Source organism: Narcine bancroftii, chromosome 6 (genome assembly GCF_036971445.1).
Source record: "Narcine bancroftii isolate sNarBan1 chromosome 6, sNarBan1.hap1, whole genome shotgun sequence".
NCBI lineage: Eukaryota > Metazoa > Chordata > Chondrichthyes > Torpediniformes > Narcinidae > Narcine > Narcine bancroftii.
This window is the reverse complement of record NC_091474.1, coordinates 51,958,104-51,981,833: the sequence shown is the minus strand read 5'-3', so window position 1 is coordinate 51,981,833 and position 23,730 is coordinate 51,958,104. Positions and strand designations below refer to the sequence as shown.

The following is a 23,730-nucleotide window of genomic DNA, read 5'->3' as shown; positions in this document are numbered from 1 at the left end:
AGAACATTAAATTTAGGCATACATCACGGTAACAGGCCCTTCCAAAATACCCCAATTAACCTATAACTCCCATCCGTTTTGAAGGGTGAGAGGAAACTGGAGTGCCCTCAACACCCTCTCACATCTCCGTTCTGATACCTGGTATCCCCTCAGCCAGTTTCCAGCAGTCTGCAGGGTCTATTGACTGTAGTCGCCAGCAGCCCAAGTGACCAACAGCCGCTGAAACGCCTCCATGGTCACCATTGCGTGGATCATATCCTCTGCTTCCCTTCTCAAACTGAGGGGGAGGGAGGGGTGGTTTTCCTTTCTCTGGTGCCTTGTGCACACCTCTGCTTCCCCAGAATCTGCAACCCCTTGAGGCCGCTTCTGAACAGAGGCACCGACATCCTGGGCCCAGACCCCACAGATGAAGTATTTTAAAATCTGCAAACTTCTCTACTTCTTTGGCCCGGTTGTCAAAGGGACATGGGGGTCCTGGTACAGGATTCTCCACAGGTTAACTTGCAGTAGTAAGGACAGTAAATGTGATTCATTTCAAGAGGATTGGAACAGCTAGGTTAGCACAACACTGTTACAGCGCCAGTGATTGGGGCTGGGGTTTGAATCCCACACTGTCTGTAAGGAGTTCGTATGTTCTCCCCGTGTCTGTGTGGGTTTTCCCCGGGGGCTCCAGTTTCCTCCCACTGTTTGAAATGTACCAGGGATTGTAGGTTAATTGGGTGTAATTGGGCAGCACGGACATTTGGGCTGAAATGACCTGTTACCGTGCTGTATGACTAAATTTAAATTTACATCTTTCGTATTTTTTTTAATGCTGAGACTTCATAAGGCATTGGTCAGAACACATTTGGAGTATCATGAGTAGTTTTGGGCCCCATATCTAAGGAGAGATACTTCGGTGTTGGAGGGAGTCCGAGGAGGTCTATGAGAAAGGTCCTGGAGATGGGAGGGTTAACTCATGAGGTACTCTGAGCCTATACTTGCTGGAGTTTGGAAAGATGAGGGTGATCTCTCTGAAATAAACCAACAATTGAAAGGGCAAGATATTAAAAAGAAAGAGCTTGTATTCAGTGAAATTCTCTTCAGTTTTCACTGATTCTAAACTCTTTCCAGCTGCTTTTGAAGTGTTCATGTTATTGTAAAGTAGGAAGTTGGTTGATGGTTTAATTGGCCACAATAAAATGCCCCCAGCAAGTAGCAGAATATGGAAGTCAGGGTATTATGGGAATATGGAAGTCAGGGGAACACGACCCAGTCCTCATCAAGGGCTCGGTAGTGGAGAGGGTCAAGAACTTCCAATTCCTGGGTGTCAACATCTCCAAGGATCTGTCCTGAAGCCTCCATGTTGATGGAATCATAAAGAAGGCTCGTCAACGGCTATACTTGGAAGTGTCTGAGGAGATTCAGTATGTTAGCAAAGAGACTCATATACTTCTACAGTTGTACCACGGAACATTCTGGCTGGTTGCATCACTGCCTGGAATGGAGGCGCTAACTCTTAAGTCAAGAATAAACTCTTGAGGGTTGTTAACTCGGCCTGCGACATCAAAGGCACCAGATTTCACTCCATCAAGGATATCTACATTAGGCAGTATCTTAAAAAAAGCAGCCTCTATCCTCAAAGATCCCCACCATCCAGGCCTTGCCCTCTTCACTCTGCTACCATCAGGGAAAAGGTACAGGAACCAAAAGATTAGCACTCATCGGCACAAGGACAGCTTCTTCCCCGCTGCCATCAGATTCCTGAATAATCAATGGACCAAATTCTGATTCTGATGTGGAAAAAATACAATGGCATAAATGGGTACTCGATAGTTAGCATGAACTGGAGGGTCAAAGAGCCTGCTTCCAGGCTGGATGGCTCTGAATTGGAACACAGCCATCTCCTGCCCCTGGCAGGACCAAGTAATTTGTTAGTGATTTTGTTGCAAGATAAACAACTCCTTACAGGGTAGAGCTGATTGCTTATTTAGATGTACAGTCCCAGTCACAGGCCATTTCAGCCCACATGCCAACCTATTACACCTAATGCCTGGTAAATGTTTGAACAGTGGGAGGAAGCCGGAGCCCCAGGAAAACCCACACTAACATGGGGAGAAGGTACAACTCCTTACAAATGGGATTTGAACCCTGATCCTGATCGCTGGCGCTGTAACAGCGCTGTACTAACTGCTATACCAACTGGGCTGCCCTATGACAATGCTTTTATTGCCATGTACCTAGTACAAGCTACATATGCACCAAACTTCTGACTTGCTGAAGCCCAATAGGTGCCTGTATATATTAAAAAAAACCCCACCCAGATATAAAAACAACACCAGTAACACACTTTCTGGATTCACCTCCACAAATATACAATACATCGTCAGGGGCAGATGTAGACCTCCTTTGGCCCACAGATAATGGTCACATTTCCAAGTGGGATTTGAACTCCCAACGTTTCGACTCTGAGGCTACACTGTGCGTGGTTGTAAAGGGCATGGTGCTTTGTGGGGTCATTGAGCACAGAAACAGGCCCCACAGCCATTGAACCACACAGAGTATCGAGCCCCCAAATACATTCTTCCACTTATTTCCACACAGAGAATGTAATGGTACAGTACAAGCCCTTCAGCCCACCTATCTAACAATCTAGCTATTCCCTTCATCTTACCCTCCATTTTTCCTATCGGAGAGTCCTTTGACTGTTCCTATTGTTACCAGCCTCCACCACCACCCAGACACCTAACCTTATCTCTGACCCTGTCCTTATTGTACCACTGCTCCACCCCAGCAAGACCATTCCAGGCACCCACCACTCTCTGTGGGGGTAGGGGGAAAACGTTGCCATCTCACCAAAACTTTGCTCTATTCACCTTAAACCAATGTCCTCTGATATTTGCCGTTGTTGCCCCAGGACAAGGGTTTTGTTGATGCATGCCGGCACGTGAGAAGAAACCCAAGTGTCAGTGGGGAAACCCACTTGGTCACACAGAGATGAAGCAGGATTCGTTGCTTTGAAAAGAAGTTGCTTTGACCATGTGCATTGGCTGCAATATGAGGAGGGTGAAGGTGGTCACGGGGAATCCCAGGTCACTGACCGCTGCAAGCGGAGGCAGAGAATAGGGGTGAGCTTGCAGGGAGGAGGTCTTCATTTGAGACTACATGTGGGAGCCATTGCAGGCCCTGAGTTTGTGGGCCGAGTTGAATCCCCTTTATTTAAAGATAAGCCTGGCAGTTCTCCAGGAAAACTGATGTCAGTGGAGGATGTGCAGGTCAGCACTACACAGGATAAGGACTATTTTAGGTCTGTAAACACCCATTCTAGGTGCCCAGTTTGATTACTTTTAAAAGAATTGTTGAAGAATACTTAGAAAATGAGAATACAGAGACATAGAATGATTTTTGGTTGAGTGACGAGGACTGTGTGCTATGCACCAACACAGACTATTTGTTCCAAGTCAGAGCCATTCTCAATGCATGATCTGGGATAAAGCCATTTCGTTTTAATTTTTTTATCTTTACATCAAAGATCTGAACTTCACAATATTGTGCTTAACAAAAATAATTGTCATGTTAATTATTTCACTATTTACAAAACTCTCCTCCTGTCACACACACACTACTGGCTTCAACTTCGAAGTGGGTGGCTCGTAGGTCCAGTGACACTGGTTCGATCCTGACCACGGCCTACTACCTGTGTGGAGTTTGAGTCTCCTCCCTGTGACCGCCTGGGTTTCCTCCAGGTGTCCCAGCTTCCCCTCACACCTGAAAGACATATATTCAAGTTGGAAGGTTCACTGGCCATTGTAAAATGCCCTCTAGTGTAGGGGTGAGTGATAGAAAAGTGGGGCGAGGGGAGGTGACTCGAATATTGGATTATGCAAAGGGTTGATGTGGATTTAGTGGGACCAATATCCTGCTATGTACCTCCATCATTCGAAAATAAAAGTTTAATAGAAACCCAGAACAAGACACCACAGAAACAGGACTTTCAACCCATCTCGTCCCATTGACCTGTACCCAGACTAATAGCCTCCACATCTGAGCCCACTGGCAGCTCGTTCCACACTCTCACCACTCTTTGCGTGAAGAAGTTCCCTCACAATGTTCCTTTTAAAAATTTCACTTTTCACACTTAACACTTGTCCTCCAGCTTTTATCTCACCCAACCTTAGTGATTCTCTTAAATGCCTGCTTGCATTTACTCTAGCGAAATACAGCTGGATGTGTGTGTGTGTGTGTGTGTGTGTGTGTGTGTGTGTGTGTGTGTGTGTGTGTGTGTGTGTGTGTGTGTGTGTGTGTGTGTGTGTGTGTGTGTGTGTGTGTGTGTGTGTGTGTGTACATGTGCGCTCTTTATTGTTGCTGGGTTAGAATCCTGAGCTCCCTAACGCACTCCATTCTGAGACCACCTTTAGATAAGGACTTCAGCGATTCTAATGCACGATCAATTGCACCAAGACTGAAAGTTGCCAAGACTGAAGGTTTTTATTTGCAAGAGACGGACAGCGTCCCTGCGTTGGTCACTCACAGACCTGGACTTGAACTGGGGGCTGGCTTGTGGCATCACAGCCTTTATTGGGGAGAAAGGGGGAGGAGTCACAAGCCAACCAGAGAGAGCAGGGTCAACCAGGAAAGGTCATGACATTTACATATGGCAAATATAGACAATAGTGGTTTCACCACAGATTCCTCACCAGTTTTTCTGCAGTATTTAAGGATGGATGTGTTCGGAGTTCAACCCCCATCAATAAATAAAGGTTTGGTGGAAGTTTGCCTTGGCTGCTTGTCTTTCTCCAAAGGTCTTCTCCACTCCCGACTGGCTCTAGATGGACTGGGCTTGTCCCTGGACTAGAGGACGCTGACGAGTAATCTGTAAGAGGTGAAAGGGGGATAGATAAGGTAAATGGTAAATCTTTTTCGTGTTATGGAGATGTTGAAACCAAGAGGGTGCAAGTTTTGGGTAAGCAGTAGGAAATGTGGAGGGGAATGAAGGGGAAATTTTTCATTCGATAGTTGATATCTGGAAAAGAGCTAAAGGTTTGAGAAGCACATATTTATTTTTTAATTTTAATGATGAAGTACGGTTGAAGGCCTTCTGGCCCATGAAATAATTAACCTACTAACCTGTACATTTTGGAGGGTGGGAGGAAACCGGAGCAAACCCACACAGGTCATGGAGAAAACAAACAACTCATTCCAGACATCACTGGATTTGAGCAGAGGAGATAGCCATGATTGGGAGGAGACTGGCAGAGAATGAATGACAAGTGGAGGTTGTGCTGGCAGGGAGAAGAGACGAGGTGGGAGAACAGAGGAGATGTCTGCGATGGGGTGGAACAAGTGGAGGTGGTGCTGGCAAGGAGAGGGAAATGAAGGGTTATTTCCTGATGTGCACACTTAGATTTCACATGCACCTTGTGTTGCTCAGGGACACTGCAAAACCGTTATTAGCAATGTTTGGGTCGGCAATGAAATGGAATCCCTGAGACTGTAATGTTAAATGCCCACAATGGCTGTTCAAACTCCCAGCACCACCTGATCCTCACTACTGTATTGTAATCATACTGCTTCACATCTCATTCCAGTCACTGTCAGAGAACATTGAGCCGCTTTTGATTTAACTGCCTGATTCACTGTTAGAAATCAGCTTGCGTTCAAGGTTAATTGACACAATAAGGGGTGTAGTGAGAAGGATTCTTCTGCAAACAGGTTATGTCCAACGTTCATACAGATAGGAAAAGAGTATGATTTCATAAGAACAGGATTACAATGAAAAAGAAGGATTAATTAGCATCCATTGTGATAGCATTGTTTCCGGTTCATTCTGGAGTCTAATGGCTGTGGGGCCGAAGCTGTCCTTAAGCTTGTTGCTGGGTACTCTCACTTCTCCCAATTGTGAGGTAGGAGAACAGAGTGTGTCTAGGGTGTGATGGGCCCTTTAGTATGTTAGCTGCCTTATCTAGGTAGTGGGAGGCGTAGATGGGGTCCATGGGGGAGGGGGGTTTGCGTGATGCTCTGAGCTGCATTGACCACCTTTGGCTTCCTCCAGTCTTGAGCAGTGCAGCCCCCGTCCCACACCGTGATGCATTTGGCAAGCTTGCATTCAATGGTGGAGTCGTTATCTCCTTGTTATACGGCTGCTGGATTTACGGTGCCATTAACGAGGAAAACTCCAGCAATTTCCTTTCTGCCATTCCCTGATTATGGAAGATGTATTAGGGTGGCCTGGTTGGTGTAGCAGTTAGTGTAACGCTGTTACTGTGCCAGCGATCGGGACTGGGGTTCGAATCCCGAGCTGTCTGTAAGGAGTTTATATGCTCTCCCTGTGTCTGCGTGTATTTCCTCCGGAGGCTCTGGTTTCTTCCCAATGTTTGAGATGCACCAGGGGTTGTAGGTTAATTGGGTGGCACCGGCTTGTGGGCTGCAGTATATCTAAACAAAATAAATGCCATTAGCATTTATGGAATAGCCCGATTGAACTCTGTGCTGCCAGTTTTTGAGTTCACAGCTCAGTTATGCATAGTACTGAAGGAAGGATGCTCTATGAGAATAAATAAGGGGTCACAATTGGGGAATGACCAATTAGAACAGGGATGAGCAGAAATCCCTTCACCTGGTGGGTGGACACTCTGTCTCTACACAAGAAGTGTGTGTAGACTCGCTCGCTGAGCTCAGATGCAGAGATTTGGGTATGGAGGGAATTCAGGTTACTGCAGGGAACCAATACTGAAGTTAAAGATGAACCATGCCTGTGGGGAAACCACTGTTGTACATATCTGTCATCTGTAAATGACATGACCTTTCCTGGTTGACCCTGCTCTCACTGGCCAGCTCATGACTCCTCCCCCTTTCTCCCCCCCCCCCCCCACCCCACCATAAAGGCTGTCATGCCACGAGCCTGCCCCCAGTTCGTGTCTGGGTCAGTGGGAGTGACCTACACAGGGATGCTGTCCCTCTCTTGCAAATGAAAGCCTTCAGTTTTGGCAACTTTAAGTCTTTGTGTAACTGAACAGTGAGTGAAAATACGGAAGTTGGTCCTGATACAGGGATCTCGTCTGGAATCGTTAGCCATCCCTTTGCCTCCACAGACACTGACCCACCTGCTGAGTTCTTCCAGCAGTTTGCTTTTTGCTCCAGATTTCAGCATCTCTGCTCTTCGGAGTCTCTGAATAGCTTCTGTTTATGATAATGTTTATTCATAGACACATGGTACAATGTTCATGTGCATCAAAATTCTTACTAACATGGTAAACTAATTGAATTAAATTAAGAGAGACAATAAATACACGAGACAGCTAGTACATTGATTCAGTCAGCCACGTTGATTCAGATTAAACTCAGCCCTCTGGGGGTTCTTTGAGGATGTGAATGGGAGGGTGCAGAAAAGATTTCCAGCATGTTTCCAGAACTGAAAGGTTAGACCAGTGGTTCCCAACCTTTTTCTTCCAACTCACATACCACTTTAAGTATTCCCTATGCCATAGGTGCTTTGTGATTAGTAAGGGATTGCTTAAGGTGGGATATGGATGGAAAGAAATAAATTTGAAAGCCACTGTTTTAATCATGCCTAATTGACTTGTTATGTGCACAGTATCATAACTCCAAAGGAAATGGCCCAATGACAATTTTTCTCAAGCAAAATATTTCAGTAACAATTGGGTCTGGAGCAGTGATTCTCAACCTTCCCTTCCCACTCACATACCACCTTAAGCAATCCCTTACTAATCACAGAGCACCAATGACATAGAGAATACTTAAAGTGGTATGTGAGTTGGAAGAAAAAGGTTGGGAACCACTGGGTTAGAGGGAGAGATGGATGGGCCGGGACTGTTCTCCCTGGAGTGACGAGGCTGAATGGTGAGTTTATAAACTCATGATAGACATAGATTCTTTCCCAGAGTAGGACTGGGAGTATAAAACTCAAGGGTGTAAGTTTAAGGTGAGAAGGGAAAGATTTGAAGGAGAGCTGAGAGGGGTTTTTCCCCACAGAGGATGGAGGGTGTGTGGAACGAGCTTCCAAACAAAGTGATTGAGGTGGGGACCATTGCACATGGAAAAGGCATTAGGCCAGGTACGTGGATAGGGAAGGTTGAGAGAGATGTGGGCCAAATGCAGGCTCAAGAAGGCATTGAGGACAGCATGGAGGATGGGCCAAAGGGCCTGTTTTCATGCTGTGTAATTGTGACTTCTACCATCTCTCCTCTCGTTCCCTCTAGCAGTCACATTGCTTAATCCATTAACTTGATCCGTTCTTTCTTTCACTCTTGTTCTGCTTTACCCTCCTTGAAGAGGATGCATCGCCTCCTCTTCCCTACCTCCCCACACTCCACCTTCTCTGCTCTCATTCTGCCAAAGGGACACTGGCACATTAAAGGCTCTCTCCTGACAGAGAATGGGGTGGCAGTGGAGGCCGGAAGGACAGGGATGTTCAGGAGATTCAGGCAGGCACGTTGATGTAGGAGAAATATTGGGTAGTGGGTGGGAGGTAGGGAAGGGTTCGATGATATGGAGTAGGTTTATGATAGGTTGCATGACATTGTGGGCTGAAGGGCCTGGACTTTGTCAGAATGTTCTGTGTTTTAAAATGTTCAGCAGAGTTCAAGGTCACTTTCCAATGGTGGAGCTCCCAGCTGGAACTTGGTCAGTGAAGGAGAGAAGTTCTTTAATATTAAAATTTAGACGTATAGCACAGCAACAGGCCCTTTCGGCCCACGAGCCCGTGCCGCCCAATTACACCTAATTGACCTACAGTGGGAGGAAACCAGAGCCCCCGGAGGAAACCCACACAGACACTGGGAGCATGTACAAACTCCTTACGGACAACGCAGGATTCGAACCCTGGTCCTAATCGCTGGCACTGTAATAGCATTGTGCTAACCATGTCTTGTGGACAGAAGGAGTATGGCAGTGTTTGGGAGAGATTGGACACTACTCAGGGTGCTGAGGCCAGGGAAGGGTACCTGAGATGCTCCGTAAGATCCAAGGGATGAGGGGGTGGGGGGGGGGGGGGGGCGGGGGTGAGTGGGAACAGGTGCTGAGGTCCATACACTTTCAGGTTGATTTTTAAAATAAAAATAACCTGTCAGGACCTGCCACGATCTCCCCTCCAGCAGCCAACAGGGGAACCCTATAAATCCTAGAATGATCAGATGGCAGTTCACAGCAGCATTTAAACTTGGGTGTTGCCCTACTTCAAATATATAAAAAAATTCTTTAAATAAGTAAGCTTTAAATTTAAAAAAAACTGCTCATACAAACAGTGCACAGAATGAGACACAATGGAATAAGGGTTTCACTTTTGATACTTTCTGTCATGTAGCCGACACATTCCTGTAAGAGAGGATGTTATTTGTTTCATGAGAATGTGTGGCATTTCACTGTGAATAATAGTTACATCCTCCAGGCTGTAGACCTTGGGGACTTGTTTCCTAAAGCTGAACCTCAGACTGAGCTTGGAAAGAATTTGCTCCCTGCCACGAGGCAGAACTTGTGCACATTCACTTCTTGCTCCTCAACTTTGCTGGTGGGTCAGGAGCGAATCCATGGGTTAAATCCTATTGGGCACATCTCCGCCGAACTGATGAGGCTACAGTTACCTGCACTCAGAAACTTTGAGGTCAATTTTACTATCGCCTGGATTTTAAAAAAAATTATGGCCCCACACTTAAATCCAAGCCATGTGACAAAGTACAAGGGACATCATACTGAGCCTTGTGGAATCCCACTAATGACAGCTTTCCGGCCACCAAGATGTCTCCCACTCGTTGCTTTGCTTCTTATCACCGAGTAAGGTTTACGTTGCGCCACTCTCTGACCCCAGTGGATTTCCTCCTCCTTTGCCTGACCAACAGTGTCTTGCTGAAATCTGGGTACACTTCCATCAAACAAACCTTGGAATCCCTTCCAAAAGAATTCAGTGTAAATCTGATCCTACCTTAGTCTAACATTCAGAATCAGGATTTATTGTCATGAACAAGTCATGAGTTTTGGTGTTTTGCTGCAGCATCTTAGTGCAAACATTCAGATCATAACCATCTTACAACATTACTATAAAAAATTTTAAATAATAGTGCACGAAATGTAAGGCAGTGTTTTTGGTTCATTGATTATTCAGGAATCTGATGGCAGCGGGGTAGAAGCTGTCCTTGTGCCGCTGAGCGCTCGTCTTTAGGCTCCTGTACCTTTTTCACGATGGTAGCAGAGTGAAGAGGGCATGGCCTGGGTGGTGGGGTCTTTGAGGATAAAGGCTGCTTTCTTAAGATACTGCCTCATGTAGATGTCCTCGATGGAGTGAAGTCTGGTGTCACAGGCTGAGTTAACAGCCCTCTGGAGTTTATTCTTGTCCTAAGAGTTAGTGCCTCTTTACCAGGCAGTGATGAAAGTGGTCAGAATGCTCTCCACGGTCCACCTGTAGAAGTTTACAAGAATCTTGCAGTGCCCCAGATTAACCTGTGCCTTTCCAAACAAATGTTTATGCTGACCATTAGGATTTCTTTACCCAGAGGGTGTTGGATTTATGGAATTTATTGCTGTGGATATTTGGGGCATTTAAGACAGAGGAAGGTAGGAATCAAGGGTTACAGAAGAAGCCAGGACAATGGGGCTGAAAAGGATAGTAAATGGGGGGCACAGTTAGCATAGCGGTTAGCACAATGATGTTACAGCGCCAGCGATCAGGACCAGGAGTCAAACCCCACACTGTCTGCAAGGAGTTGGTACCTTCTCCCTGTGAATTTTCCCTGGGGGTTCAGATTTCCTCCCACTGTTCGAAACATACCTGGGGTGTGGTGTAATTGACAGCAGGTTACAGTGCTGTTTGTTTACATTTTTAAAATCTAAATTAAAAAAATGAAAATTTAAATCAGCCACAATGGATTGGCGGGGAAGATTCGATGGGCTGAATGAATCAATTTCGTCCATATTTCTTCTGGTCTTAGAATTGATTAAACCCGTTAATAATTCATCTGTCACTCTGGTTATCCAAATATTTTCCAATTACTTTATGCAAATTTAATATAACACTGAAACAATCCTAAAAATTAAAGATCCATACCCCATTCCAGCCCATGAGCTGTGCTGCCCAAATATACCCATGTGACCAATTAACCTACTTTGGAATGTGGGAGGAAACCAGTGCACACGGACGCAGGGAGAGGGTACAAACTCCCAACAGACAGTGCCGGATTTGAACCTGGATTGCTGGTGCTGTATTAGTGTTGCGCTAACCATGCCGTCTTTCCTGGTGCTTGCCACAAGCTTCCTTCCATTACTCCACTCTGTACTTCGTGAACCAAGGGGGTTCAGTGAGCAGAAGTGGAGCATTAAGACTGGGGAGCTTGCTGCACCTTTCAATAAGATCAAGTCTCCTCCTGTCTCCCAAATGTGCAATGTTCATCATCCTGTTGGCCAATTCCTTTAGAATCTAAAACTCTCTTGAACTGGGTCTTGATTGAACATGACTGAGTGGTCACCTATAGAAACTTGCAAAGATTTCCTGCAAAAGGAACTGTATCCTTGCCTTAATTGTAGTGCTGTGGCGCTCGCGCTACGCGAGTGTGGAGAAGAACAACACGCCCACCGCAGCCTTGGAAAACTAGGCTGGTTTATTGCACTGGCCGTCGTACTTGTGTAGGTCCCAGGCTCCGAGGTCAATGCCCTGCATCATCGGAGTGCTGGGATTGGCTGGCATTCCTGCCAAAGTTCCCCCATCTTCTCGGCGTGCAGACATCAACCCCAGGTCTGCACGGTCGCTGTGTTTGTCAGCCATTTCGCGGGCCCGATCGTGTCTCCACATGTGGCCACTACAGTGCCACCTTTCTTCTAGCACTTCGGCACCCGGTGATATTTATTAATTATCCTTTCATTTTGTTATCTCTTTTTAATTTAATGTGTATTATTGTAGTTTTTTTTGTTGGTTGGCTGCAGCAAGTAAGAGTTCTGGGGCATTTGTGTATAATGGTTAATTCCAAATGGCCGATCGCTGTCCAGGGATTTTGCCTCCTGGTTGCAGATTCTCCAGCATCTACCCTGTCAGAATCTTCAACATCACTTCAGATTCTTACCTAGTTGTCACTCATGGGTCAAAGCAAAGCAATCTGGCCCACAATTCACTTAAAGGCTCTGGGCTGCTCGTTCTCTGAGATGGAAACCTTCCCACTTGGTTTGTGAGACAGAATAACTGGATCCTGTACAGAGCAGCTTCCAGTTCTTTGTTCTGTCCAAATTCTTGAAAGACCAACCCTTGCTTTATTTAACCTTTTCAGTAAATATTCAGTTCCCAGTAGATTATTATTAAATCTGCTTCCACCACTCTTCCAAGTTGGAAATTCCAGACCATGCTGTTGTTCCTCCTCCAACAATCTTTGGTCTGCCCCCGTAGGTTATCAACCCTGAACAGTTGCTACCTTCCTGAAAAAGCACCACTGCCTCCACTTAATCCTGGATTCTGTTTCAAAGGAATCAGTTTATCATTGGTCCCTTCTGTTTAGAGGGCATCTTCCTTTCTATCACCTCTGAGCTTCTTACATTAATCCCATTTCTCCTTTCCACACCCCCCCCCACCCTCAGCCAAAATGTGGTGCTACCACTATTTGCCGCTTTCAGGTGGCCAGGATACCCCAACGTAAAGCCACCTAAAATACCCGAATGCAGCTGTTGGGAGGCCACCTGAAAGGGGAGAACCCTGACCTGAGGAGTACTTACCCAACCCTCCTTGGGTCAGTGCATTCTCCGCTTCCGAGCGCTCCCCCGAGGCACCTGAAAGCAGGCTGGACTACAGCCATAGTCGACAGGAGCCGGCATTTGCTCCATGGCACCTCTCCCCGCTGTGGACCTCTCAGGTGCCAGAACAGCACCTTCAGTGCTGCCACCTGAATGTTGCTTTGCACACACCTGTAGCCAGCCCCGGAGCTGCATTCTCCCGGTGATACCACCTGAAAGCGGCTTATGAGTATAGATGTATATATGTGGTGTATGGGCCGGCCCATCCCTGAACCTGTGACTCCTCCCTCCCAGATATCTCCATAAAGGCTGTTATGCCCAAACCCTTCCCTCAGTACCTGACTTGGAACTGAGCCAGCAACATTGCAAGCTGTGCTGACACTTTAAGGTGATTAAATTGTACTACCAATCAGCCACCATCAATCAGAGTTATGATTAATAGACTTTAATCACCTTAAAGTGTCAACACAGGTTGCATGTTGCAGGCCTGGTTCCAAGGCAGGTACTGAGGGAGGGGTTTGGCATAACAGGCTTTATGGGGATATCTTGGAGGGAGGAGTCACAGGTTCAGGGGGTGGGCCATCCCATACAGTACATACATGCATCTGTATACATAGTGGTAGGACCACACCTGTCACCTTGTGCTCCTCCCCCTCTCCCGTCCTTTCTTTCAAGCTTCTGTTCTCTTCCTTGCCAGTCTCGATGAGGGGGCCTCGGTCAGAAACCTCTACTATCCCTTGCTCTCGACAGAGACTGCCTGACTGGCTGAGTTCCTCCATTCTCCCAGAATCTGCAGTCCCTCTTCATTATCTAATCCCCTCGCCTGACTTCAGCCCCCTTTTCTGAATGCAGTTCCCATAAGTCACTGTAACCAACCTGGACAAACTGCAGTTATGGGACACTCTGGGTATAGGGTAAGCCCCCAGGAGTTCCAGGCAGCTGCTCTGTCACAAAGGGATGTGGCTCCCATTTTTTTTTTTGATCACTCTTCAGTGTTAACAAATTGATTGCAGCACCTCAGTAACAGCCAGACTTTATTCAGCGGTGTCTGCTCCTAATCTTGTTACTTTCCTGTGCACCATTCTGGAATGCCAGTGCAGTGTAAACATGGGAAGGAAATCTTGGCAAAAGTTACAGAGTTTGTTTCCTGTTTTCCCCCAACACCACTGCCTCGGTCCATGTCGGGACCAAAATCTGGCTGATCGTTCGACTGATGTGCTTAGAGGAACCATTCTTTATCGTGCGACTGCAGATCTCTCCCCGTTAAAGCTTTGCACAAGTTGATGGATGGTTAATGGATGAAGGCCTTGTTGATTGGGAACTGCCCAGCATAAAACCATCATGCACCAGCTCCCACGTACACATTTCCTAGTGCAACACCCCAATGATGCAGTTGAGGTCACGTAGCAATAATTTCACACGGCAGTAGGAGGCTTCCAATTGGATATGTGACATCGCCATGCCCCACAGTGCTGAATGGAATTGTTCATTGCCATGTGTACTGAGATTTGGTGAAAGGCTTTCTTTTGCATACTATGGCAAGGATAGAAATATTATGTCACAACAGAAGTGGAGGGTGTAGCATAAAAAAGTACAGTTAAAACATGCAGGGCATGTGCTAATGAGAACTCCATTTTAATGGCAGCAGGAAAGAATCCTTGAATCTGCAGATGTGTCAAAGGGGTGTTGGTGGTCAGCACAGACACAATGGGCCAAAGGGCCTGCTTCCAGGTTTCATCTCTTGGCATTAAAGGGGCTCCCTCATTAGTACCTGTTGTCAGGAGCTCCAAATGTACAGTTAAACAGTGCAAGGCATCCCCTTGTATAAATGGGAGGTCCATTCAAGAGTCAGATAACAGCAGCAAAGACACTGTCCTTGAATCTGGAGGTGTCTGTTTTCAAACTACGCCATCTTCTGCCCAACAGGAGAGGGGAGAAGAGAGTGTAACCGGGCTGGGACAGACCCTTTAATATGTTGGCTGCTTCCCTGAGGCAATGGATGGAGTTGATAGAGGGTGGTGGGGGTGTGTGAGCAGTTCCTATGGTCATTCAGCATTCTCACTGCCCTTGGGAAAAAGCAGTTCCTCAGCCTGGTGGTGCTGGCTCTGATCCTCCTGTATCTCTTCCTCACCAGGAGCAGCTGAAAGATACTATGTGTGGGGTGGAAGGGGTCCTCAATGACTCTTCAAACAATTATCCCGGTAGAACTCGTCAATGGGGAGGAGGGGAAGGGAGACTCTAGTGATTTTCTCTTATGGTCTTTCAACATTCAAAATGTTTCAATGAAATTCCCCCTCATTCTCCTAAATTTCAACAAGTACAGGATAAAACTGTCAAACATTTTTCATATGATAATTCTTTAATTCTTGGGATATTCCTTGTGATATCCAAAAGTTATCTTGGATCTTACTGCCTCCGTGTCACTTGGACCTTGTCAGGGCACTTTGAATCCAATTTCAGATTTATTGTCAGAGTACGTACATCACGTACAACCCTGAGATGCTTGTTCCTGCAGGCGAGGCAAAATTACCATGTAGGGCAAAAAAAAATAACTACCCAGCGTAAAACTTATAAATAAAAATATAAACAACTGTGCAATACAGAGAGAGAAGGAAGTAAGAGCCCTTAAGCAAGTCCCTGCTTGAGTTTGAGGAGAACGTTCTTCCTGACAACGATGAGAAGTTAGGGTGCCCGTGGGGTTGGCAGCTGTGCTAGCGAGAAAGTGAGTGGTCTCAAACCCTCACTATTGCCTCAGATGTGGCTCCAACCCATAGCATGTGACTTTGTAATGGTGACTGCCATGACATTGGAGAGCTCAGGTTGCATCACCAGCTGTGAGCAGAAGGCAGCATGTTAGTGAAATAAATGTGTTTCCTATGGAGCCCCATCGTTACACATTGCTCATTTGCAGCTGGGCATTGATGGAACTCCACGTTCAGATTTCGGTTGGCTGAATGATGTATCACAATAATGTGAGCACGTAAGTCAGGCTGACCTTTGATCGACAGGGTATGCACATCTGTCCTGGGACCACCTATCTCTAGGGGAACCTCCAGTGACACCTTTTAATGCCTTGCCAGTAGAACAGGTCCATCAGTCACTGACAATTATAGTTGCCTTCTGAAGCTCTGAACATCTAAACACTTGTCCAAGTGTAAAATTACATCAAAAGATCAAATTTCATATCTCCCCCTCCCTCCCTCCCCCTCACCCTCACTTTCATTATACTCTCTCACGTCCTTTTCAGACCCTCTCTCACTCACATTCTCTCTTTCTCTCAGACCCTCACACCCTCCCTGTCTCACACTCTCCCCCTTTCCCTCACACCTTCCTCCTCTCCCTGCAACAGTTTCTCTTTCGTTCCCTCTCTCACACTCAACCTCGCTCACACCAATTTTCCACGTCAATTTTAGTTTTTGCACTAATTACATTGGTGAATATTTGTCCTTTTCTCTAAGTGGCAATTTTATACATATTGGTCATGTACTTTTTATACCGGTGTAGCTGCAAGTAAGAATTTCAGTGCATCAATACATTATACTTGCGTGTATGACATTAAATGCACATTGTCAGCATCCCATCAAGTCACTGTGTGACTGGCTGAAGACCTTGTCCCTGGTCCCAATGCCCTTCTGTTTTTATATACTCTGCATGCTATTTCTGAGGTCCTATTTTGGGACACAGATCCTCAGGAACTCTGAAGTTAAAACAACGATTAACCAAAATATAAACAATAATTAGCAATCACAATAGACTTTATATACAAGTTGGTAGCAGTTTCATTCAATTTGATAGCATGGTCCTAGAACTAAAAAGAGTCTGAGATCTGTGTGGCTGTGGGAAGTACATTAAAAAGACAACATTTGTGATCAATGACCAACGTTAATGAATTAGTACATTCTTTACATGTAAATACACTCACACCTTTCTCAGGCAAAAGAACCAACAGGAACAAAGGTCCAGCTGTGGCAATCGTTGGAAGTTAAAGATTGCATGTGGCCAACAGGAAAGGTTTGCTGCCAAACAACAGTTAGTTAGCGGATTAGGAAAATCTTCAGAATTCAGGAAAAGTGGATCCTGGATCTACTTTACAGTAGTTTAGTGACGATAAACCTGAAAGGAGAAGTTTGCCTTTTTCTTTCAAACCGTGAGGGAATGTGTAGTGTTGGTGCTCAGAGAGACCTCGGTCTCCTTATCATAGTTGAAATGGTGTTAGGGCAAGCCGGAGTGCTTGAATAGAGACATCTTTGCTCTAGAGAGGCATCTTCTGGAATAAGGTATTCACGTCTAATGAAGGATGTGCTTGAGATCGAGGAATGGTAGCAAGAGTGGGTTCCTGGGCTGGTGAGCGCGGCTGTCTTCTCTTGGGCTTAGAAGAATGAGGGGTGATCTCTTCTTCAGAAGCCTGACATGGTAGTTTCAAACAGCTCCTCCCTCACCAGCCTCCTGAAACGACCCTTCCAGGAGAGGCAGAGATTGCCATGCAGTTGCTCCAACCTCATCTGTTGTAGCTGACAGGGGTGCAATGCTGCTGGGACTCAACGGAGCGCTGCTCCGGCACCTCTGGGGGGGGGGGGGGGTGGGGAAGGGGCTGCTCTAGCACCTCCTTGTTATCGTGTTTGGTGAGCTCCAGCACCTTTTTAAAAAAAAAAAAAAAAAAATTAGCATCACATCTCTGGTGCTCACAACGTTCGTCGTCGGCAGGGCTAAGAGTAGTCAAGGCAACTGTTTTGGGTTAAGAAGGATGAGAGGAGGCTTAAAAGAGGCCTGCAAGATTATGAGAGGCATAGATTGGGTGGACAGCCAGCGCCTTTTCCCTAGGGCAGGATCAGCAGACACTAGAGGACGATTGCATAAAGTGAAGTTTTTTTACACAGAGAGCTGTGGGGGTCTGGAATGCCTGGGTGGTGGAGGCTGAAACATTAGGGACATTTAAGAAACTCTTAGACAGGCACATGGATGGAAGAAAAATAGAGGGTAATGGGGTTGGGAGGGTTTAGTATTTTTTTAAGGAATACGTGGATTGGCACAATATCGAGGGCTGAGGGGCCTGTACTGTGCTAGAAACATAGAAAATAGGTGCAGGAGCAGGCCATTTGGCCCTTCAAGCCTACATTGCCATTCAGTATGATCGTGGCTGATCAGTACCCGATTTTTGCCTTCTCCCCATACCTCCTGATCCCCTTAGCCACAAGGGCCAAATCTAACCTACTCTTAAATATTGACAAGGAACCGGCCTCAACTACTTCCTAAGGGGAAGAATTCCACAGATGCACCACCCTCTGAGAGAAGAAAATTTTCCTCATCTCAGTCCTGAAAAACTTCCCCCTTATCCTTTTCCCAGCATTGAAAACAACCTTCTTGCGTCTAGTCTGTCTAAACCCTTAAGAATTTTATGTTTCTATAAGATCCTCCCTCAATCTTCTAAATTTCAGAGAATATAAGCCTAGTCTATCCAACCTTTCTTCATATCCAAGTCCTTCCATCCCTGGTATCAGACTAGTGAATCTATGGCGAGGAAGTCCTTTCTCAGATAAGGAGTCCAAAACTGCACGTGGTACTCCAGGTGTGGTCTCACCAAGGCCCTGTACAGCTGCAGCAGGATCTCCCTACTCCTGTACTCAAATCTTCTCGCTATGAATGCCAACATAGCATTCGTCCTCCTCACCATCTGCAGGCTCACTTTCAATGACTGATACACAGCAACACCCAAGTCTCGCTGCATCTCCCTTTTCCTCTTTGGCTTGGCTTCGCGGACGAAGATTTATGGAGGGGGTAAAAAAGTCCACGTCAGCTGCAGGCTCGTTTGTGGCTGACAAGTCCGATGCGGGACAGGCAGACACGATTGCAGCGGTTGCAAGGGAAAATTGGTTGGTTGGGGTTGGGTGTTGGGTTTTTCCTCCTTTGCCTTTTGTCAGTGAGGTGGGCTCTGCGGTCTTCTTCAAAGGAGGTTGCTGCCCGCCAAACTGTGAGGCGCCAAGATGCACGGTTTGAGGCGTTATCAGCCCACTGGCGGTGGTCAATGTGGCAGGCACCAAGAGATTTCTTTAGGCAGTCCTTGTACCTTTTCTTTGGTGCACCTCTGTCACGGTGGCCAGTGGAGAGCTCGCCATATAACACGATCTTGGGAAGGCGATGGTCCTCCATTCTGGAGACGTGACCCATCCAGCGCAGCTGGATCTTCAGCAGCGTGGACTCGATGCTGTCGACCTCTGCCATCTCGAGTACTTCGACGTTAGGGGTGTAAGCGCTCCAATGGATGTTGAGGATGGAGCGGAGACAACGCTGGTGGAAGCGTTCTAGGAGCCGTAGGTGGTGCCGGTAGAGGACCCATGATTCGGAGCCGAACAGGAGTGTGGGTATGACAACGGCTCTGTATACGCTTATCTTTGTGAGGTTTTTCAGTTGGTTGTTTTTCCAGACTCTTTTGTGTAGTCTTCCAAAGGCGCTATTTGCCTTGGCGAGTCTGTTGTCTATCTCATTGTCGATCCTTGCATCTGATGAAATGGTGCAGCCGAGATAGGTAAACTGGTTGACCGTTTTGAGTTTTGTGTGCCCGATGGAGATGTGGGGGGGCTGGTAGTCATGGTGGGGAGCTGGCTGATGGAGGACCTCAGTTTTCTTCAGGCTGACTTCCAGGCCAAACATTTTGGCAGTTTCCGCAAAGCAGGACGTCAAGCGCTGAAGAGCTGGCTCTGAATGGGCAACTAAAGCGGCATCATCTGCAAAGAGTAGTTCACGGACAAGTTTCTCTTGTGTCTTGGTGTGAGCTTGCAGGCGCTTCAGATTGAAGAGACTGCCATCCGTGCAGTACCGGATGTAAACAGCGTCTTCATTGTTGGGGTCTTTCATGGCTTGGTTCAGCATCATGCTGAAGAAGATTGAAAAGAGGGTTGGTGCGAGAACACAGCCTTGCTTCACGCCATTGTTAATGGAGAAGGGTTCAGAGAGCTCATTGCTGTATCTGACCCGACCTTGTTGGTTTTCGTGCAGTTGGATCCCTTTTCCTAAACAGTTACCATTTAGATAATAGTCCTCTTTCCTGTTCTTTTGAGGTAAGATAACCTCGCATTTATCCACATTGAAGTTCGAGGTTCCAAACAAGAAGCTCTGCAGATGCTGGGATCAAGTGTGATGCACAAACGTGCCGGTGAAATGCCGCAGGTCACGATGAAAGACCCAGGGCTGAAACGTTGGTTACCCATTACTTCCTCCGTATGCTGTGTGACCTGCTGCTTTTTTCCAGCACATTTGTGCACTGCATGCGAAACTGCTCTTTTGTGGAGCACATCCACACCAATCTATCTAGCTTCTGCCTTCCCCACCAACACGCTGAAGTCAGGTGCAAATGTAAAGAACACCTCACCTCATGGATACACCTGAGGGGGGGGGGGGGGGAATGAACTTCTGGGTAATTGTTGCGGCGCGACATTCATTGACGGCCCATGCTTCCTGCAGTCACCGAGTAAAACTCATTTTATGTACCTTTCTCTTTTCTCAAGTTTTCATCTGCAGTTTCATGGTGGCCACGCCAATCTTCGGTTTCCTCGGCGACCGCTTCAACAGGAAGTTCATCCTGAGCTGCGGCATCTTCTTCTGGTCAGCAGTCACGCTCTCCAGCTCCTTCATCACTAAACCGGTAGGTACCAGTACCTTTTGCTTAAAAGAACAGGGCCTCCCCTTCTGGTTAAGGCCAGCTCCTGGCCCTGCATCTGAAGCTGTGGATTCCTGTTCACTTGCAATGCCCAATTTAGCAGGTCACGTAGCATCCACAGGAAGCAAAAAGTAACTGATATTTTGGGCCTGGGCACTTACTCAGAAATGAAAGGTCCCAGGCCCAAAAGGCTTGATTACTTCCTATGGTTTCTCCAGTGCATTAAATTTAAATTTAGACGCAGCACGGTAACAGGGCCTTTCAGGCCTCGAACCTATGCTGCCCAATTGACCTACACTGACCACTGGTACGTTTTTTGAATGGTGGGAGGAAACCAGAGCCCCCTGGGGAAAGTCCATGCAGACATGGGGAGAACGTATAAACCCCTTTCAGACAGTGCGGGATACGAACCCTAGTCTCGATCGCTGGCACTGTAAAGGCGTGGTGCTAACCACTACGCCAACTGTGCTGACGTTTGTGCATTGCTCTCAACCCCTCAGCTCTACGATATTTGACCATAGAGGGCTAGAAGCAAAGTGGCTGATCCTGGTGTCCTCGGCACCATGGTTCTTTCAGGAGTGGGTGAGCGATTGGCAGCTGGGGCTTTGTTAATTCCCCTCCTCTCAAAGTTATTGCTCTCACCTTGGTTATGAGCAGTTGAGAAAGACCTAGGTAATAGACCATGAGCCGACTCCACCATGCATGACCTACCCTTCTGTACTTTTCCACACACCCAATATCGCCCAGCTCTCCTAATTCTAAGAGTGATTTTAAAAAAATATTTTATTTAAAATTTAAAATCACATAACATAACATGAATTACTACACATTAATACAGACCTAGTGTGATTAGTTATTTATATTAAAAAAACCCACCCCCCCAACCTCCCCACTAATATCCTCCCTCCTCCCTTCCCCACCTACAAAGAAAGAAAAAGGAGATTATCATCTAGTACAATCACATTTACACTTTTTAGCTGCAAGAACGGTGGTATCGATTGGAGTGGACCAAGAGGTCAAATTTTAGCACCAATAATTTTCAAATAAGGACTCCAAACTTTAGTAAAGAAAAAATATTTATCTCTTAAATTATATGTAATCTTTTCTAAAGGAAATTAGGCTTTCATTTCATTGTGCCATCTTTTCATACCTAAAACCGAATCAGATTTCCATGTAATATCTAAACACTTTATAGAAAGAGCCAGAAACAAACGCACAAATTCAATTTGATACATAGTCAATCTCAATCTTAAAGCTGTCAACTTAATATAGCCCTAATAAAAACAACAATGGGTCAAAAGGTAAATTCACTTTTAATATCCGTTCCAAAAACAGTTTAATTTGCAACCAAAAACCTTTACCCTTAGGACAGATCCACGTCCAAGAGAGTGATTGAGTGTTTTAAATGTTTAAATAGGGGAGACAATACCCCACGAAATGGATAGCATTCTGGATTCTTGTAGATGAGGACTTACTTCCCAGGAGCATCAGAGAAATGGGGGAGGTATATAAAATGATGGGGTATAGCAGGCTTTTTTCACTGAGGTTGGATGAGACAAGGACTGGCTGACATGTGTAAGGGTGAAAAATTAACGTTTAAAGGGAACATGAGGGGAACGTCTTCACACACAGAGTGGTGGGAGTGCAGAACGAGCTGTCAGTAAAAATGGTGAATGTTCAGGATTCTATTTTTTGTCATAGTAACAAAACAGTCTCCAATTACATGAAATTTCTTTTTACCTGCTGCAAGGCAGACAGATTCGCTACTGGCAGGAATTGACTGAGTGCCTCTTACAGAGAGAGAGAGAGAAGCAAAAGAGAGTCCCCCTCCCCCCCACCCCCCCAGAGTCACTGAGTGTCCATAGATTCACCTCCAGTGGTTCTGCAGCCCCCACAGGGTCCAGTCCAAACTACTAATGACCCAAGCTCCAGATCCGAACCTCTGAAACGGTCAGGGACCTTTCAGCATCTCCTCACATCCCAGTTCCAATACCTGGTACCCCTCCGGCCAGCTTGGGCCAGACTCCAGCAGCCTGTAGCCCATGCTGAGTCTCCCGAAAGCAGTCACCAGTGGCCCATAGCTTCCACGGGTTCCTTGCCTCTAGTTGCCAGCAGCCTGCCACATGGATGGGTACCTGGATGGGAGGAGTACAGAGGTTATGGTCCAGATGCAGGTCAGTGGGACAAGGCACTAGTTTGGACAAGGTAATAGTTTGGCACGGGCTGGATGGGCCGAAGGACCTGCTTGGTGTGCTATAGTGGTTTTTGTTTCTGGCTGCATCCTGTGAAGTAAGAGGTTTTAGTGAGGCTGTCACCACAGTCAAAACGATCTCCATTCTGCTTGGCCTTCTGTGTGTTGCTGATGGTGAAATATTCCCCCAATAAATCTTCAAAACATCATGCTTTTCTTCTGCAAATCGACCATTTTGCCTGAACCATAAAAAGTGAGCGCAGAGGGGACTGAATCTGTTGGCAGCCATTGCAGACACTGGATATGGAGATGAGGTATTGGAGCATGAATGGGAAAACTAATTGGAAAGGAAATAGAAGCATCAAATAAATGAATCAAAGTGGGTGGGGATGTAGCCAAGGGTTTAGTATAACAGTATCACAAATCCCTGTCTCCACTGATTTTCCTTAAAGATTAGTGCTCAGCCGTTAGGAAGGCTTTGAGCTTTGAAATTGTTTTCATGTATCAAGCTGGGTCTTCCTGCATTTGAAGGGTATGTGCTGTTAAAATCTTGATGAGCTCCTCCTCTCTCTTTCAATATGACACGCCACCCAGATGTGCCTAATAGCATCTCGGTACACAAAGAATACTTGCTTCTTCAGGGAGGGAAAGCTGGAATCAGTTTCTGATGTGATTTAGTACATTGCAGACGTGGCTGCTCTCTGTGCACGTCTTGGGGGTGAGAGAGTTTGCCATCGCGTGGATTACTACTTTGAGGCAGCCGATGAAATCTCATCTGTGCTTCATACAGGCCAATTAGAGGAACACTTTGCATAGGCCTCCATGTGATCTCTTGTAGTGATAATGAGAACGTCCTCCCTTCCCCTTCTCCACGTGCTGGTGACATGGGGATCAGGGCACATGGAGGCTGAACAGAGTTGAGGTATTGCAGAGAGGAGGAAGGGGATGTCAGCGAGAGGGTGAAAAACCACGAGAACTGGATGACAAAGAGTCAAGCTGGCTTACGGAGCAACGTCTTTGTTAAAGGCAAACAGCTAGGAGAGCAACGGACTCAGGCAGCATCCATGGCTAGTGAATGTTTCAGGCCAGGACCCTATTTCGAGACAGATGTTGGATTATGAAAAGGGGAAGGACAAGACCCGAGAAAGGGCCCTGAGGTGAAATGTTGACTGACCTTTTCTGT

The 23,730-nt window shown here is 46.4% G+C and overlaps 1 protein-coding gene across 2 annotated transcripts in view; it reads left to right on the top strand.

The window, feature by feature from the left end:
- The window catches only part of spns2 (SPNS lysolipid transporter 2, sphingosine-1-phosphate), a 101,297-nt gene that overhangs the window by 41,551 nt on the left and 36,016 nt on the right, over positions 1-23,730 (top strand). For both annotated transcript variants that reach the window (XM_069884984.1, XM_069884985.1), the window contains one exon: positions 20,205-20,341. In XM_069884984.1, the coding sequence (XP_069741085.1) occupies positions 20,205-20,341 (137 nt within the window). The remainder of the gene's footprint in view (positions 1-20,204; positions 20,342-23,730) is intronic.